The sequence below is a fragment of the Sciurus carolinensis genome, chromosome 15 (assembly GCF_902686445.1).
Source record: "Sciurus carolinensis chromosome 15, mSciCar1.2, whole genome shotgun sequence".
Taxonomy (NCBI): domain Eukaryota; kingdom Metazoa; phylum Chordata; class Mammalia; order Rodentia; family Sciuridae; genus Sciurus; species Sciurus carolinensis.
Genome location: NC_062227.1, coordinates 50,586,113 through 50,605,841, shown reverse-complemented (window position 1 = coordinate 50,605,841; position 19,729 = coordinate 50,586,113). Strand labels below are relative to the sequence as shown.

Sequence of the window (19,729 nt, the reverse complement as noted above, 5' to 3'; positions counted from 1 at the left end):
CTTTAAACCTGCAGTAGTTAATTCTATTTTGCATTTACACTCATATGTCTGCATCACAGTTAGAGTAAATGCCATTTAACAGCTATAGTAGGAAATAATAAATTCATGAAATAAGAGTTTTATGGGCATTTTTAGTATTAATATCAAGTATGCATTTGTTAAAAGTTCTTATGTCTAGGCATAAGGACTTTAAATAGAAATATTAAAGAAATACAGTAAACAACAATTCTTGTGCTGTGCATGCTCATTTTCCTTTTCCACAATGGTTATTAGATGATGCATGGCCCTAAACAGAGTATCATTAACATATCATGTAAGACCAAACACCTTTAGTTCATAAGTGAAAATACATTACAGTATATTTAAGAGTAAATATGCCAGGTATGATGGTGCACACCTGTAAGTCCAGTGACTCAGGAGGCTAAGGCAGGAGGATCACAAGTCTGAGGCCAGCCTCAGCAACACAGCAAGGTCCTAAGCAACTTAATGAGACTATGTCTCAAACAAAACAAAAAAAGAATAAATACACTAGGGTCAGGAAATAAACTTAACTTTTACTATTCATTACATTTGTCATTGCTGAAAAATATTAAAGAAGTTTCTCTGACTCATGAAATAACAACTTTGGAACAACTGAAACATATAGAAGACTATCTACTACTACATGTACTGATTTCTAGACTATCAAAGGAATTCTGACTATGTACATAAATTTAATATAAACATATTTAAAGAGAACTTCCACATTTATTCAGGACATAGGCTTTTCAGACACAATAAATTACATCATTCCCCTCCTTTCATTGTTTTTGTTTTGTTTTGAAATGCTCCCAAGTATAGTAATGAATTCCCTTAAACTAAAGGCTCGTGGTCTTTAACATAAGAATATGTTAACTACATGCCCAGGTGCCCCTGTGCCTGGACCTGTGCTTTTACTCTTTGAACACCACAGGTGGAAGTAAGGATTCTTGTTAAATGGATGGCAATGATGTGGAGCTACCATTTTGAGTTGGAAATTAGGTAACCTTTCTGAACTAAATCTCTGTTCTTACTGATATTTTTTTTTTTTTTTTGATAAAGTAAAAGTCTCTACCTCTAATCTGCAGAGATTCAATAGTTAGGTTCAGTATGTGTTAAGATGAATGGAAATTACACCCTATTCTCCAGGCTCACTATCAATCACTGATGAGACAGGGAAAAGCAGATATGGAGGAAACACACTGGAATGTGAGAGACTACCAATGAAAAACCTAATTTTACTGCTTTAAGTGACACAAATTATGTGACCTCTACCCTTCTGATACAGACAAGATTATAAAGCTCTTTAAAGATCATTTCTGCAGAGTGGAGTCTGATAATATAATTTCAAAGACAATGACCCAAATAAGTGTGTTTTGGTGTAAAATTTATACCACTAATAGGTGGGTGTTGCTAGGCAACGAATATTACAGTGTTTAATCTCTACCCTTCCTAAGAAATTGCATGATGGAAGAAAATAAGCCTTTTCAGCATTTCATGTAATAGTAGCATCGGGCAATTTTTATTCTCTTAGTATATAATTTCTTTTATGCTAAAATAACTATAACATTTGCAACATGTATCAACCCATCCCCTTTTAAAAAACATCAGATTTATAACACGTACCAATGAACTGAAATGCACCAAAATTATGTCAATCAGCAATTTTGAATTATTATAATAAACACTATGACAAAATCCAGATGTTGGTCACACAAATTTGAATGTGCATGTGATTTGTTAGTATTAATACTTAAACATACTGAAACATGGGTTTCAAAGAGAAAATAAACTTCTGAGATTAGATGAAAGAGTTGTGCTCCTATTATTTTGTAATTTAAAAAGACTTATAGGAAGCCAAGACCCTAACTTAGTATCCAACATAGACTTTAAAGCCTAAGCAAGTTCCAATGATACAAATTTACTTAGGTTACTCTTATTCTTATGTTAATATTATTTCAGTTGTAAAATAGCATTGGCATAAATGACTTATTTAACAAAATCTAAACAATACCATGACCTTTTTAAAGCTCATCTCTTAGAATAAAAGAAGACGGAATTCTAGTAAAGAAGACCTGAATGTGACACGAAACAACTTTTTATTTGGTAGAGTTTCTTCATCTGTAATATGGTGACTAAAACATTATATGGTTACAGAAAGGATTATATGACATTAAAAAAATGGGGAAGAAGTACATGAACTGCAAAGTTGAAATAAATAGCAAAGTTGCTACTGTCCCAAATGTTGTGTCTACCATTATAAAATGGAGAGCTGAAATATGATCTTTAAAAAGTTCACCTACATATTCATGATGCATTAAACTTCTATTTTCACAGTTTAGAATGATGACAATAATCCATAAGTTGCTCTAATCGTTCAGACATTTGCTCTTAACTCTTATTTCCAGTTTCTCTAACCCTTTTTCAATAATATCTTATCAAGAATTTTAGTTCAAAAGAGTTTGCAACAATGCTAATTAATGCTAATTAATTATCCAGGATTTCTGTATTATTTTACTGAAAAACAGAAAACTAGGAAATAGACAATTTTTTAATAAGAAATAAAATCACCTCTCAGTTAATACTTATAAGATGATCTTGCAAAAGTGTAATTTAAGTGAATGTCTATCTTTATTACCAATTCCTTTCATCATCTGTATTCCTGTTTTCTCTATGAGCAGAAGAAAAGTTGTAAGTCAACAACTCAAAAAAGTTCTCCACAACTTTCTCAATTTAACCACAGTTGGGCTAGGGGAGGCAAATTCTGTTCACTAACTTTAATGGTAGTCAATATTAGTTTTATATTTGGAAAGCAATCAGACTTTGTGCGTCTCTGATATTAAATTTATGTAAGAAAATGAACGGTAGTTTTTACCTCAGTATCAACTACTCCATAGATGTGGAAACTAAGGCCTAGAGACATCAGCAAACCAAGGTCCCTCTATTACTACTTCCCCCAAATAATAATTCAGCCCTCTTTTTTTTTTTTTAACCAGGCTCTTCCTCTTCTCCAGAATTATGAAAAATAGTTTTATTCTTAGATCCAGATAGCAAATAGACATGTTCTATAAATTAACAATAGAATTTAAAAACCAATCTGTTGGCATCAGATCTGCCATTTTGCTGCCGACAGTATTCAGCCCCTGCCCCTCACCATTTTACAACCCAGATTGTTGGCCCCTGAACTTCCGAGTTAAGTCATTGGTCCAGATTGTTAGCCCATGAACCTCCTTGCCAGCCACTGGTCCAATTGCTACTAGTCCATGAAATTCCACTACTTGAGAACAGTTTCCCCTCCATTTCTCTCTCACTCACTCTCACCTTAATATCTCTTGAGTGAGTTCCTGTGTCTGGAGTGGTTTCTTGGTGCTTTCAAAAATCATTATAAAAAAATACATCATAAATTTAACAGAACTTGAAGACTCAAACTCTAGGCTGGGGCATGTTAAGATGCCACCCTTAATTCAAAATGCCACTCTTAAAGTGCCAAAGTATGGCATATTGATTTAAAGATGCCACATTTAATTCCTTTCCTCTCTGCCAATGCTATCCTCTTCTCCCATCAAGATTGAAACTATTTCTTCTCCCTTTGAATCTGGGATGACTGTATGACTCATTTTAAGAGGCCTATCACCTTTTGCTTTCATATGCTTTTGGGGAAGCCAGTCAGTGTGCTATAGAGCAGCTGCTCAGGCTAGACTACTAAAAGGAGAGAGAAGTGGAAGGAGACTGCCCATGTGGAGGAGCACCAAGTTGCCAGATGTGTAAATGAAGTTGAACCTCTCAGACAAATTCAACCACCAGCTGAAGAGAGCTGAATGAATGAATCCAGGTGACATCACAGAAAGCAAAAGAACTGCATAGCTGAGGTCTAACTGAATTCCTAACTGAATAACTGTAAGAAATCATAAATTATTATTGTTTTTTAAGCTAATGAGTTTGAAGTTGGTTAGCTACAGAAAACTGAAATGAAGTACTAGGCAACACTGATAATTTCAAATGTGACACCTGAGCTCTATTATATATTGTGACTGATCAAGAAAATAAAGGAGAAAAACTAGAATCTACAGTATGGCAAGTGGAAAACCCATAAAAACAATTATTTACTGTTGTACATAGGGATGAAGCAAGATGAAAGAGAAATGAATACCTGTGAAAGGCAAATGCTTTGCTATGGAAATCCAAAGAGAGAGAAGTTCAAAGTTTCTGACCTCAAGCATGTTGTTAACTACTTGAGTTTAAAAGAAGAAAAATAAAAGTACACACAGAGAAACAGAATTAACTGGATCTTGTGGGCTGTGACCTACTGACACATAATATAGTATAGCATGCAGCAAGATACTGAGCATTAAGAGAACTGGTTTCAAAAATACTAGATATGGCAAGGCACAGTGGCATGCTACTATAATCCCAGTGACACAGGAGGCTGATGCAAGAGGCTGATGCAAGAGGATTACAAATGCAAGCACAGCCTCAGCAACTTATTGAGACCCTCAGTAACTTAGCAAGAACTTGTCTCAAAATAAAATTTTAAAAAATGGACTGGGATGTAGCTCAGTGGTCAAAAGCCCCTGGATTCAATCTCCAATACCACAAATAGCAAAACCTGGATGTGGGAGTCAGTGTTAGTTCTGACTCTATATAGGCACTTGATATCGGGTAACCCACTGTACCCTTCTGGGTTTTTTCCAATATAACTAACATATTCTGCTATGCAAGATTTAGACTGATAATCTGCTATTGACTAACTGTCATGCTATATGTAGATTCATATCCACCACTGGCGAACTGGTTGACTTAAGTCACTTAACTACTACTGTCTGAGTTATGGTTTAATCTCAATAAATGACTGGTTATGATAAAGCAGAAGGGCAACACTTAAAATAAAAATACAGTCCCAATAGGTGTTAGGATAAGCTAACATTTAGAAGAAGAAATTCCTTTATGTTCATTAGATATTTTTGAGTACACAAAGCATGTACTACTATGTGACTGACAGGAGATCAGTCTTCATGAATATTGCATTTTAGGAGTTAAAAGGCAATCCAAATATCTGTAATAGAAAGCAAAATGCAAGTGCAACTCTTGAAGTATAAAGTACTAGGAAAATTCAGAGAACAATGAATCACAGTGGCATTAAAATAAATAGCTTTTGGAGGGTAGGATGGATTTTGGTGTGCAGAATCTTATAGAAGATGCATTATTAAGATGATGGACATTCTAAGCTAAAGAAATAGCAGCAGCAAAGTGGTTAGTGAAGTGAAAGAAAACAAGATATTCAGAGAAAGAGAGTTTGGAAAGTAGTTCAGAACACAGTATTTGGAAGGTCTTGAGCTGTCAGAGGCTGGACTTCACTATCAAGCAATGGGAAAATACTGAACACATTTAAATTTTAAAAAGGTGAAATATTATTTTGTTAAAATGTTATCTGATCAGAATATTTATAAGAATAAACATAAGGATGCTCAGAAAGATTTGAATTGTCAGGAATGGTGGCACATGCCTGTACTTCCAGTGGCTAGGGAAGCTGAAGTGGGAAGATTGCAAGTTTGAAATCAGCCTCGGAAACTTAAGGCCCAAAGCAACTTAGCAAGACCTGTCTCAAAATTCAAAGAAGTAAAAAAGGGCTGGGGATGTAGCTCAGTGGTTAAGGGTCCCTGGGTTCAAGTCCAGGTACATGCCCCCCCCCCCCAAAAAAAGCTGACATATCTATTGGATGATGACTCAGGGAGAAATCATAGATAGGCTTTGAGTTTAGGCAATTAGGAACATTATTTAGTGAATGTATAAAGTCAGGAAGGCATTCACAAGGAAAGCAGCCTAACTTTTCTGTTTGTTCACCATTTTCAAAATCACTTGCATTATGAAATTCACAAATAACACAGATGTTAAATCTGAAGATCATCATGACAGGCTAGCTTTTAAAGATCTTCCCTTTCATACATATATACATACAGCTAACAGTAAGTATTGAGAGAACTTTATAGTGTGTGATGTGAATTGCTTTTCAAGGCTTCTAAACTCTTTGCTTAGTACTTCAGCATTTAATCAAAACCCAACAAATATCTAAGTCTCCCTTACCAAAGTTTCTACTAAACCCAGAATCATTCTCAAGAAATTATATATAAGTAGGTGCCTCCAATTTAGTCCATGCTAAGAAAAATAAATGTTTTGGAATTAATAAGGCATGGAACGCGGTCACTTTGGCTGACGTGGCAAGATTCCATTAAGGCATGAAAAAACAACAGAGAAGTGTCAGTTCGGAGGCAAAAGTGAGGCTATCAAGACTCTCAAATAGTACATGGAAGTGAAAAAAATGCACTGCCCTCAGAGAACTTACCTGAGCAAACTTGTGAATTTGTTCTACCACTGCAGCAAACAAAGCATGGACACTTTCATCAATCAGACTCTGCATGTAATGCACTGCCTCTTCATCCGACAGGTCTAGACGAAATTTATCCTGAACCTATAAGATGAGAGTCTATTAGTTTTTTAATACAGAAAACCAGAAATATATTTTGGACAGACAGACTCAAAGTGATATAGACATTATTAAAATATATTAGGAGTTATTTCTATGCAAAATAAGAGATTTATAGTATATAAAAGGAACTCCAAATGTCATTCTTTATGAGTATGGAAACTTACTCCTTCAAAAGTAGGAAAAAATAGTCCTTTTAACCCAACTGACGCTTTTCTTCTTTAAAAAAATATTAGATCTAGAACTACTGTGACTTGAATTGTAACACCTTCATTAATTATTCCCTTCATTTTATCCCTGTTGTTCACTGTGGAATGGATATGCTAATGAGAGCCTTTAACATTCTTCCCATCTTCATTACCATAGTTCATGGGAACTATGTTAATCAATGGCAAAATAAACTAAACCAGATCTTCTAAAATGTCTCCTTTTCTGCTACAGTTGCCCTGCAAAGAAGTACTTCAATGATATATATTTTCCAAAGACTAGAGAATTTTTCTTTTAGCTCCTATTTAGTTACAACTGATCTTTAACAGCATTAAGTACTAGAAAAATTAGTTTATGTGTATGTATCTGTGTGCACTTAAGTGATGCTCTGAATAATAAAAGTCGAAGTTACTGAACAACAATGTATAAAACTCTATGGAAAGCACTACATATGCAACATTTCACCTGACTCCTTGATGGCCTCAAAATAGATAATATCTCCATATACAAGATACAGAAACTAAGGTAGACAATAAGCTAAACCACGGACCTTAATTCACAATAAGGTGCATGCTTCTAGTCAATCTCATGTCACTACAAATAACCATCACATCTTACTTCTTTCTCTTATTATAAATGACACATATCTACTTCTGGAGAGTACACTAAAAGAAAATGGGATTTCCAAGTGGGTAAAATGTGATCCACAGCAAGGCACAATGGTTTACATTTATAATTCCAGTTACTCAGGAGACCAAGGCAGGAGGATCAAAAGTTCAAGGCCAGCCTAGACAACTTAGTGAGACCCCGTTTAAAAATAAAGTAAAAAGGGATGGTAATATAGCTCAGTGATAGAGTACATACCTAGTATGCACGAGGCCCTAGGTTGGATTCTCAGTGTCAGAACTTAAAAAAAAAAAAAAAAATGCAGTCCACATTGAGTATTTCCTTTTAAGTATAGGATTTAACTACTAGAAAGCTAAGAAAATGAAAAGTTATACCAAAAACCTACAGCTCAAGCTTAGTGCATTGGACTGGATATATACCATATGATTTGACAGCTCTGCAGCCTCAGAAGAGAAGAAAAAGAGAGGTAGGTATAAAATGTGAATATGTAAGGGTTTATCTTTAATTCTAGATCCCAGATAATGATAACCATGTTATTTAAGCTTAATCCTTTGTTTTCCTTGATTTCTACTTAGAGACAGCATGTCTAATGATTAAGGACATAAAAAATTATAGAGCATGAGTGTAAAAATAAAACTCTAGACCAATTTATTAAAGCTTACATATTAAATATCTGAATTAGAAAAGCTATACTGCATAAAAAGAAAATGCTCTTAAAACTAAATATGAAAACTTTCTCTTTAAAGAGGTATGTTTTATTTATTTATTTTAAATATATCTAGAACTACTAACTGTAGCCAGCAAGGGGGTACACTCCTATAATCCCAGTGGCTCAGAAGGCTGAGGCAGGAGGATCATGAGTTCAAGGCCAGCCTCAGCAACTTAACAAGGCACAAATTAAATCAGCAAGACCCTGTCTCTAAATAAAATATGAAAAAGGGCTGGGGATGTAGCTTAGTGGTTAAGTGCCCCTGGGTTTAATCCACAGTACACACACACACACAATAACTATTTGTATCACATTTACTACTTATGTTAGACTACTGTTATTGTTCTCTGGGTTTTTAAGGGTCTCATCATTTTTTTTTTTTTCCTTTTTCCTTTCTTTTGTCTTTTGGTTCTGGAGATTGAACCCATGGGCACTCTACAATTGAGCTATATCCCTAGCCCCTTTTACTTTGAGACAGGACTCACCAGTTGCTAAGGCTGGCATTGAACTTGCAATCCTCCTGCCTCAGTCTTCTAAGTTGCTGGAATTTCATGAGTGTGCTACCTTACCTGGTTAATTCTAATCATTTTTATTGAGCCACATTCTTTCTGTTCTTCAGATTACTTAATTTCTACTGATTTATCTTAAAGTTCTCTGTTCCTTCTAATGTCATATCCAATCTGCTCTTAAGGCTATCCAACTAATTTTCATTTTAGCTATCGTATAGTCCTAGAATTCTCATTGTTTTTTGTTGCTTAATTGCTACTTTTTCCTCTGTTGAGATCCTCATCTGCTAAATCATTACATATTTTCCCTTGGTCCTTGAACAACTTAATTATAGCTAAATTAAAGTTTTCTAGTAGTTGTGACATGTGGGTCATCTCAGAGTGTTTCTACTGACTACTTTCTTTTCATTGACTTTTGTGTCATAATTGTCTGTTTCTTCATATATCTAGTGATTTTTTTTAATCAGAACACTAGACATTCTGAATTATCATGTTACAAAAACTAAATTCTGTTGCATTCCTATGAAGACTGAAATCAAATTCAAACAATGAGCAGTGCTGAAAATTCTGCTCCGTTTTTGAAGTTTCTGACTGTTGCTTTTCCAGGTGGAAACTTGAGTTTTATGAAGTTCCACGTTCAATCAGGATTTGGAAAGAGTGTACATGGAGACTGGGGCAAGGATGAGCTCACTTCTGTGACTTTCACTTTTCCAGAATTTCTTTCCTAACTTCCTGGCTATCACACTAGCTCTAAACACTGTCCCCTTATACCTCATTGATATGCCTATACTCAAAACAATGTGGAAAGTACTTTCAAGCAAGAGGTTACAAACTTAAAAAATCTCATCCTTGGTGTTCATCTTTCCAAGGTAGACACCCTTTGTATTTATGTCTGGCTTTGGTTACTCCTTATGCTTCCAAAAAGTATTATTTATTTTTTCTGTATTTTAAAATTATCTGGATCAGTGTCTGTCTTTGAAATAGGGTACTCCAATGCTTAGTGCCTTGGGATATGTCAGAATATCAAGGGAAATAACTTAATATCTGTTCACAGGATCTACTGTAATGCAATCACTACCCCCAGCACTAATGATCCACTTGCAATCTTAACGTCATACTAGAATCATTTCAACTACCAATCATTTGCAGGAAACAAAGCAGCTCCGATAGTCATTAAGTCAATAATAAAATTTCAGCAGTGGTTAATTATATTTTGAGAAGCCCATTTTACTATTACCATTACCAGCTGCTCTAATGAATCTAAAAGAACAGGTGAGCTAAAACATGGCCACTCATAATGTTTCAGTCAATGATGGACCACATCTATGACAGTGGTCCCATTTATAATGGAATTGAAAAAGCCCTCACACCTAGGGTTATCACAGAGGTCTAACATCATAGTGCAAAGCATTATTCATGTTTTTAGTGATGCGTGTGTAAACAAACTTTTTGTATTGCCACTTGTATAAAAGTACAGCATATAAAATTATGTATAGTAACAACACTTCAAAATAAATTAGTATGCTACTGGTTTACGTATCTACTATAATTTTTGTTGCAATTTTAAGTATAGGTCTTCTACTTACTAACAACAACAACAACAAGACCTTATGCAAATGAACCAGCAGTAGCTTCACATGTCTTCTGTTTACATCTCTTGATAACATTATTTTATCTTTGTTGATTGAATCTTGTGGGTTTTGTTCATCATGTTTATGACTCTAGTGCCAAGGGGCAACAGTATATATATACTTGTGCCACATAGGCAACGTGTGGATTGAGCAGGCTGCCACCTAGGCTGGTGTGAGTAAGATCTATGATGTTCACACAATGATGAAATCGCCAAAAGGTGCTGTTCTAGAACACATCCTGTCATGAAGCAACACCTGATTGTATTTTTCATTTTAGTTTTACTCTTCAGAGTCACCTAAGTGTGCATCTTTGTTGGGTTTTCTATATATTTCTTTTACCCTGATTAAACCTCTCTCCTGTCTTTTTGTCTTCCACAGATCAAACCCTTTAAATATCACTGGGCATGGAGGACTCCATCATGTTCATTTGAAGAGCTACAATATTCTTAAGATAGTCTCCATTGGGGTTTTCTTTGCCAACAATAATTAGTCCTGAATTTTACACCTAAATACATGGTTGCAAAACTTATGTGTTGAACTAAGGGAAAGGTTTAATCTGAAAAAAAAAAACTAGCATTACACCTAGCCTATAATAAAATATATATATTTTTTATTTTATTTTTTTTAACTTACCAAAAGGCAGTCCTATTTTCCTAACGGGACACTAACGGGTAACCTCAGAAATTGTGCTGGAGAGGTAATTATTTATTCCCTTGGATTATCAGTCTTATCATCAACTGAATTACCTATAAACTCTTGTTTGGGTTCCATCAATAATCACATGACAAAATAATGATTAGAGATATATTAGAATAACTTTATGAAAAAAATATATATATTTCTATATTTCGCACAAAAAGATGTAATAAACAAAACCTGCATGCTTTAAAAACATACTTTATCATTCAACTGAAAGGATTTTAGAGCAGCTATAAGTAATGACACACATACTCTGTACTGAAGTAGATCTTACACAAAAAAGGCAAGTCTCCTGAGTATTTAAATATCAATTTCAGAGAGCATTTGCATACTTACTATCTTTTAATTACAGAAAACATATTTTCATTATAGTTGGACACTTCACATCTGAAAGGTGATTTTCTAAAAACATGTCCTTGGCAGCATAACTTTTAAAGAAAGCCCTGGGCGTTTCGCAACATCCACTGTAACCAATGGACAGCGGGGGTGCTATTAAAACCTAATATTCCTAAAGTTTACCAATTCCTTGAATGTCAGTGGAATCATCAGTTGTTGATGTTCACTGGAAAGGTTGTATTTGCCACCACGTACATAATCAAGTTATGTGACTTTTATGTTTTCAAGGCAGATTTGTCATATCAATTTTTCTTCCAATTAGCTTCATGAACTTCAATTTGGATACATTTAAAAGCCGGAAAAACTGCATATCTTATTTTTCTTTTAAAAAGTGTAAACATTTAATGATTACCAAATAGAAATAAGTAACAAATTTTCTTAAATTTGTCAGACTAATTTAAAACTATGTTATTCTAATCTATCCCTGAGACTATGCTATTATGAAAGACAACTATCATTAAGAAACAAGAGGTTGGGTTACTAAATCTGTTCGTCTGACAAATCTCTGGTGGCTAGTACTATTTTTTAGATTTCTCATTTCTGGCAACAAAGATAACTCTACATTCTAGGTTGCTACTTTGGGCACCGTAATTATCAACTATCTAAGTGTGAAGAAGGTAAGACACCTTATTCCATCTCTGATCTGTTACTTTACTCCATTGCCAGACCAGATTCTGGAAGACATCAGGAGACTGAACAGCTAAGCAAGGATCTTCCCCTGCTTCCATTTGCCTTGTACTAATGGGGCTATCACAGGTCAGAGGCAATCTCATTTTTAAAGAACAATTTATTCGTTGTGAAATTGAACAAAACAAAAGCCATAGATTAGCCTAAAGTTTCTGCACCATATGGAACTATACAAATATAAGTTTTCTACATACATCCCTAACATTCCAATTATCCACTACCCACCCCCCCACCTACCACGGTGCTGGGGATTAAAACCTGGGCCTTGCTCATGATAGGCAAGTACTCTACCACTAAGTTATAGTCATCAGACTTTTAATATCTAGTTATTGCCTTACATTAAATTTTGTCTCTAATTGCATTTCCAGGTACACTCTTTGCACCTACATTCTTGGGTGTGCAATGCTATCCCAAAACAAAACTCTGCAACACAAGACTAAATTATATAGTCCTTCATAAGAAACAGTGATTTCTTTTATACCTCTTCTTTACCCTTAGATAACTCAAAATACAACATTTAAAACTTAGTTAAACGTTAACACAGAAAGATCTTTGTTTAAAATAATTTAATGTTTAGCAGCTCTAAAATAACAACTTTCATTAAAATAAGAAAAGCAGACTCATTAAATTCTTCTTATTCAAAAAATTAGAATTAGGAAAAAAGGGTTTTCCAGAACCAATTTTAAAATAATTTAATCACAGTGATTATAACAAAGGAACAAATCTGAATCATTAGGATGAAAAGTTTCAACCTAAACATTACCTTCTTAATGAATTCATTTATTAACTGCACTTCATTAAAATTAAACAAAAAATCCCTTACTTAAATAAAAACAAGAATTTAAAATAGAGTAACTTAAAAAAAAATGATGAAAACTGAACTCCCATCCAACTACTGCTAAAAGAGAATGCTGAAAATTGAAGTAAAACGTATCACTTATTACTAATGAGGAAACAAAACAAAAAAATCTAAAAACCATACATTGCCAAAATCCATCAGTGTTGACACTATGGTTTGTATAACTGCTAATATGCATCAAAGGTCATTTAATTTTACAGGTCATTTGAAATAGATCCTCAGCTATTTTGTAGCTGTTTAATTTAAATCCTTTGTTTTAAAGTTTAGTATGACATAAATTTAGAGGAACATACCATTTAATTCTTCAGAACAAAACAATATTACCTAAAATTACTCTGAATAAACTTGTTACCATAATTTAAAAGATTTCTTTTTAATTATTGAATTAAAGGAACCATGAGTCAAAAAGCACTGGTGGTTAAGTGATCATGTTTATATGCTTATTAACTGGACTAGATCTTCTCTTTATTGCTTTGTTTATTTTCCTGAATAGAGTCATACAAAAAGGCAGAGAAGATTTAAAATTCCTTGAAGGTAACTTCTTTTCTTTCAGTTACACTATCCCCAGCAGCAAATTTAATAATTGGTAGAGAATACATATTTTTTAAATATCAAATATTCTAAGGTTCCTTCATCTCCTAGTGTTACAGAAGTTTACAAGAAGTCTTATCTATGGACCACAGGAAATATCTCCTTGGAATTTTTTCCAAAAGAGTTCATATCTTCTCTTGGCCACCACATCTAAAATCTCCATTGTCACTTTCAACTCAAAATTCATTTCCATTCCTTTATAGTTTCCCCCAGAATAATGACCTCTACCTAATAGTAGATGTATTTACTTACTGGTTTCTTGTCTATTTCTTTAATAGATAAGTTCCATGAGGTCAGGGACATTTCATTCTTTTTTTTTTAATAATAAATACACTGTGACAGTGCTTCACAGATAACAGATAGCTAAAAAATACTGTTGAGTGAATGAATGAAGTATTCAACATATTTGAAGGAAAATTATGCTCACACTATAGAAAAGTGTTTACCTTTATTAGAAAAATGTGAGTGGGCACAACATAATACTAGGTATAGCATTTTCATTCATTAATACAATAGGATCTAATGTAAAGAGGGTAAAATGTTAACGTTTGTTAAATGTGAATGACATTAGAGTAATGGATAATTATTCTGTAAACATCTATATTTTTACAGGACTTAAATATTTCATAAATACTTGCTACTATTTATAAGAACCATAAGTATCATATTTACACACTAAACTAATAAGATTTGCTCATTGCTGAAAATTATCTACTACACTTTAGTTATACTAGCAGCACAATACTTTGTTTTTAACAATATGTATTATTTTTATTAGATACCTTTGCTGGAGATCTTTGATATAAATGATTAGCTATAAAAAATTAAAGTAATTTTCTGAGTGTCTTATAGAACTAAGCATTGCATGACACACTAAAGTAATTATCACTCAATTAATGTTTGTGACAGATAACTTTATATTTAAAATTTTGACCCTGTAGAGGGAGATTTCTCACCCATCACAAGTTTCATGGCTGTGACATCTACATAAAAAAAACATATTAGCTGGGTGGGAAAGCACAGGCCTATAAACCCAGTGATGGGAGAGGCTGAGGTAGGAGGAGCTCAAATTTGAGGCCAGCCTGGGCAACTTTGGAAGACTCTGTATGAAAAACAAAAAAAAAGGGCTGGAGAGGTAGCATAGAGGTAAAGTGCCCTTGAGTTAAACTACCAGTATTCTCCCCCGCCCCAAAATATTAACAAAAGAATATAATTTTATTTTTAATATATAATATAATGCTTTATGCAACATAGGAGCCTGCAGAAAACGAAGACACAAAGAGACAAAAAAAAAAAAAAAAAAAAAAGGTAAAATATAATGGTAACAAAACGAAGGAAGCTTAGCAAGGGCTCTCTGAAGATTTTTCTTGGCATCATTATACATTTCTTTTTAAAAGGTTTGGAACAGGCCCCTCTGAAAATCGGGTCTTATGGCCTATTTTTGGCAAGAGAATTCTTTTATGGCCTGCTTTAGCACAGAATGGTTGGAGGTCAGAGAGTGACCTTCCTGCTTCTGCTATTTTCTTAAATGCCAAGGTACCATACTTTGTTTTTAAACCCCGTCAACTCCATCTCAAATTTTTGGGCAAGCATGTTTTCCAAAATACAAACAATTCTAATTAACAAAACTGTCACGCACACATAACTTGTTTAAATAGAAATTTTTTAACTTACTACTAACTACATTAAGTAGTAAGTTAAAATGATACAGGAAAATATTACTGCCATGTTTTTATGACCACTGAAATAATATTAATAATGTGTACTTCTTTGAAGATAAACACTACTTTGTTTCTCTAGCTGGCTTTGATTTATGAGGCCTATGTGAAAATTTTCCAATTAGTAACATTGTAGTGTTAGCAATCACAATTTCATCAAAGTACAAAAATCTATTTCTTGAAAAAGTCAACCAATATTCAACATAAATTTTAGCCAATCCCAGTAAAATTTTTCAATATTATGATTTAAATTCCAAGTTCATACTAAAATTGATTTCAGATTCTTGATAAAACATCAGAAAGTAAATTTTTATAATACCCTTTTCAGAAACAATATGCTAAAATATCTTTTTTTAAATAAAAAGATTTATTTAGCTGAAACCATAATAAACAACTAGAGAACACTCGTCAAAAAGAAAAATGACTAATGAATGTGCTTTTGTTCTTTGCTTTTACGAAATGAACTGCTCATATTTTAAAAGACAATTCTAAAAGATAGCTGATAACAAGGGGGAACTCTTAGGACTTCCTAAAATAGACAGAGATGGATCTAATAAGAAGCAGAAAAAAACTGCTTAACTAGCAAAGAAATTGTCTCACTCAGTTTGACAAATACTGTTAGAACTTTCAGTAAATGACTTTTGAGCATTCTGCAGTCAAGGAAAAGTGAACATATGACAGACATAAGATAAATGGATTTAAAATAAACAGCAAATATAACAGATTCAAACAAAAAAAAAAGCAACAACCATTGAAATAGTAGAGTCATTGATTATAGCTAAAGAAATTTTCATCAACCAATTATATTTCCTGATAGATGAGCTTTAGTCAATAAAAAAATAAATAAAATGATTAAAAAAATAAGACATGCCAAAAAGTAGTGTGGTAAGTAGTATATTTTTTACTGAAGGAAAAAAATAAATGTTTATTGAATAGTACTAGCCGGAAAAATGAAAAATGGAAAAAGTAAATGTGCCACTGAAAAGAAAAAAGAAAGAAAAAAGGAATTTTAATAAGAGCATACTTTCCCGAAATGGTTAAATAATAAAATATTTATATTAAAATTCCTCACTGCTTGCTAATGATGTATAAAATTAGGAAAAAGATTACTCTCCTTTATGTTCAGTTATAGTGGTGTCTAATATTGTTCAAAGTCAGTTATGTTAGAAATTAGAACGTTAAGGTGCTCCTTATAATTTTCCAAATACCAGATCAACTCTCACCTATGAGAGTGCCAGCACCCTCCAGTGATTTTTATAGTTCTACAAGTTGAAAAATGATACTATCTTTCTTTGAAGTTTAATATTGATAATCATATTGGTATTTAACATCATCTTATGTTACCTTTGGATAAAAAGTATGCTTTACTTATTGCTTTCCTTTCAATGATTTAGAGAATGAGAAATTAATTCAGGTAAGAACCTTCAAATCCATTGCCTTTCCTCCCCTTGCTTGTTAGAATTCAAGGTAAGATACCTGTGCTTAACTGTCTACACGATGGCTTCCCTTTACTGTCCTCTTTTCAGGCTGAGTTTTTAAATAAAGAAGTCTCTACACTTTTGACACAGTAAAAACAAAAACAAACAAAAATTAACCAAAGGTATGAATACAAAGGATAAAAAGTGGCTGTTTTCTTCTATATGATATTAAAATCAGCATGTTTTTCTTGGGAGTGCATTAGTTTTATTTGGAATATTAAAGGAAGAGTTAAACTTTTAAGGACAAAGAGCAATGTAGTAATAAACTGTCTCTCCAGATATGGTGACCTCTTCCTGAGACCTTGGCATGAACAACAAGGGAGGAGAATAGCACTGGTTGCAGAGAACTTGAGAGACTACTGCATTCTAAAATTTGAAAAAAACCATATAAAAGGTCTCTTAGTTTATGCTCTTTAATAATCCACAGGCTGGTACAATAAGAGAAGTGGTTTGCTAAAACCTTAACTTTTTTTTTAACACATGAAGACTAAAAATGATATCTGAAAATGTACAAAACTTACCTTTTTCACAGTTTTATCTGGTTCAAGAGCAATATCTGGAATGTTTGCATCAACCATCAAAGAAAACAAGTTCAAAATCAGATTTGAATACCTAAAGGAGAGCAGGAAAAAAAAAAAAAAACAGCACTGAATTAGAATTTGGCATTTCTTTGTCACATTAAGAAGACTTCGATAAGTGGTGGTACTTGGATCTCTATGACTACTACTACTTCAGTGGAAAATATGAGATTCTTCATTAACTATCTTAATAACAATCCTTGAAAACAACCTTATCCTGGGTGTTTGTACAGAATCATTTCTAGGTCACTATGGAATAGACTTTTGGAGTAACCATCTAATAATGACATTCTTTTCATTGTTAAGAAAGTATATGTTTTTTGGACAGGATCTGAGAAGAATCCTCATCCTATTTAATTAGTACTTTATATTACTGAAGATCTGTCTTTGTTAGATAATATGTATTTGTTCTCCTAAGATTACCTCATTATATCATGGCAAAATGAGAGGGAAATAATATCATTCCATGAGTCACAGGTGAGTATCCAGGGATATGAATCATGACAGGAACTACAGTGGCTGTCTGAATATAAGTAGTGCTAAATGAAGGAAAATCTGTTAGTACTCCACTGCTTTAAAACTGCTAAGTAATATCTTTGGACATGCTTGTCTCTAACAAGAACTAAGTCTTTACTGGTCCTCAAACTCTTCCTTTTCCCTCGAACACAGAAAAAGGATGCTACTTATTCCAAATGCACATGTGTGGAGGTGGAGCCTTCGAGTGGTGTCAGTCATTCTACTCCAGGCACACCCCGGCCCCTGCTCCACAACACTAACCCCTGGAGCATTTATGCTGGGTTGGCCCTTCTTATTAGCTTGACTGTGACAGAAAAAGAATTCAAGTTTGACAGTGGGGATGAACATGAGTACAATAACTTTGATTTTTAAGCAATGAAGGCTTTTTTTTTTTAGTTATTCTCAGAAAAAGTGTCAATATAAGTGCCTTGTTTTGTCTTTTCTAGGGAACAGAAGTTGGAGGCTAGGTATATAGTATCTTTAACAGAGTAATGTATCCATCTACAATAAAAAATGTGCAAGCTGTTACTCAGAAGCAGTTTAATACTTGAGCTATAATGATAATGGAACTTGAATACAAAATGGCTATCAATGTATGATTTTTAATTACCTATTTTATCATTATTTCTGAATTTTATATTGCCTATGAAAATTAAGAGGAACTAAAATGAAAACTTCTAACTTGATACAGTCTTGTAATCAAATTGGCTCAAACCCACTTAAACTCTTAAAAAGTGGTTATGATGAAAACTAAATAGCTTTAACCTAACTTTAAGTTACTGATTTCCTGTGGGACCAATAAAAACACACTGCAGATATCCTACTTCTACTCATATAATAATTTTATTCACTTACCCAAAAATACAATATATACCACCTAGGCACTAGGGATATAGTAGTGTATAAAAAAAACAATGTCCTCACATTCATGAAATTTACACTGTGGAGAAGGGTGCGAACTCACATAATAAATTGATAGAGATAATTTTATGCCTGGTTTACTGACAGAAAGATTTTTAAAAGGAAAATCACCCAGGGGAATGGGTCAGAAATTGACAGGGTTGGGAGAAGGAGCATCTTAAAAAGGCAAGTTTTACTCTAAATGTACTGAAAAGCAACTGAGTTTGAAGGGTAGAACGATGTACTCTAATACACAGTTTTTAAAAAATCTCAGCCTGGCCATCTTATGGGGAGTATGAATGGAGGTAGGGAAACCAAAACACAAAAAAAGCCTTCAGTTGGAAAAGATGCAACATAGAAACTCTTGGGCTACATCTGGGGGATACAATAGACCATACTTGCTGACTGAGTGGAGGTGGGGTGAAAAGATAGAGGAACAGAATGTTGCCAAGGACTTAATTAGCCTCAGTAACTGAGGGTTACTGATTAAAACAGCAAAGTCTGAATAGAGGAAGACAGGATTTTAGGTAAGAAAGCAAGAACTCCATTTTATGCCCACTGAGTTTGAAATGCCTACATGTCTTAGTACATAGGTCAAGGTAGGCTGTTAGATAAATATCAAGGGGTTCCCAGAGCTCGCTGTATTAGTTTAAAGTCATCAGCAGTTGATTCATACTTAAAGTCACAGGACTGGATAAAAATGGGCAAGGAAAAACTTCAATGGAAAGAGAAGATCTAACACTAAACCTCTATAAAGTTAAAGAAATTTTTATACAGTTCAACACGTAAAATTTAAGGCAAAAGAAGGAAAAATTCAGGGAAGAAACAGGAGTGTCCAGCAGGCAAAACAAAACTAGGGAAGTGGGTTACACCAAACCTAAGAAAGGTTTTCAGGAACAAGAGGTGGTCAATTATGCCAAAAGTTGCTAGTAAGAAAAGTGCCTACTGGAATTGGTATAAGTATTTGGTATTCACTTTGATAAAAATAGTTTTACTACCAGAATAGGAATGGAAGCCTTACGCAGAAGGCAGAAGAAAGAAAAGGGGTTAGTAGAGTAAGAATGTAGGTTTGCTGTGGAGGAGCATTAAGAAACAGGACCAGAGAGTCAGGTTCAGCAATAATCCTGG

General features: G+C 33.7%; 1 protein-coding gene across 1 annotated transcript in view; it reads right to left on the bottom strand.

The window, feature by feature from the left end:
• Window positions 1-19,729, bottom strand: part of Pik3c3 (phosphatidylinositol 3-kinase catalytic subunit type 3) — a 117,502-nt gene that overhangs the window by 5,057 nt on the left and 92,716 nt on the right. Inside the window, exons 23-24 of the mRNA XM_047526300.1 lie at window positions 17,129-17,219; window positions 6,359-6,484 (exon numbers count right to left, since the gene is read on the bottom strand). Of these exons, the coding sequence (XP_047382256.1) occupies window positions 6,359-6,484; window positions 17,129-17,219 (217 nt within the window). The remainder of the gene's footprint in view (window positions 1-6,358; window positions 6,485-17,128; window positions 17,220-19,729) is intronic.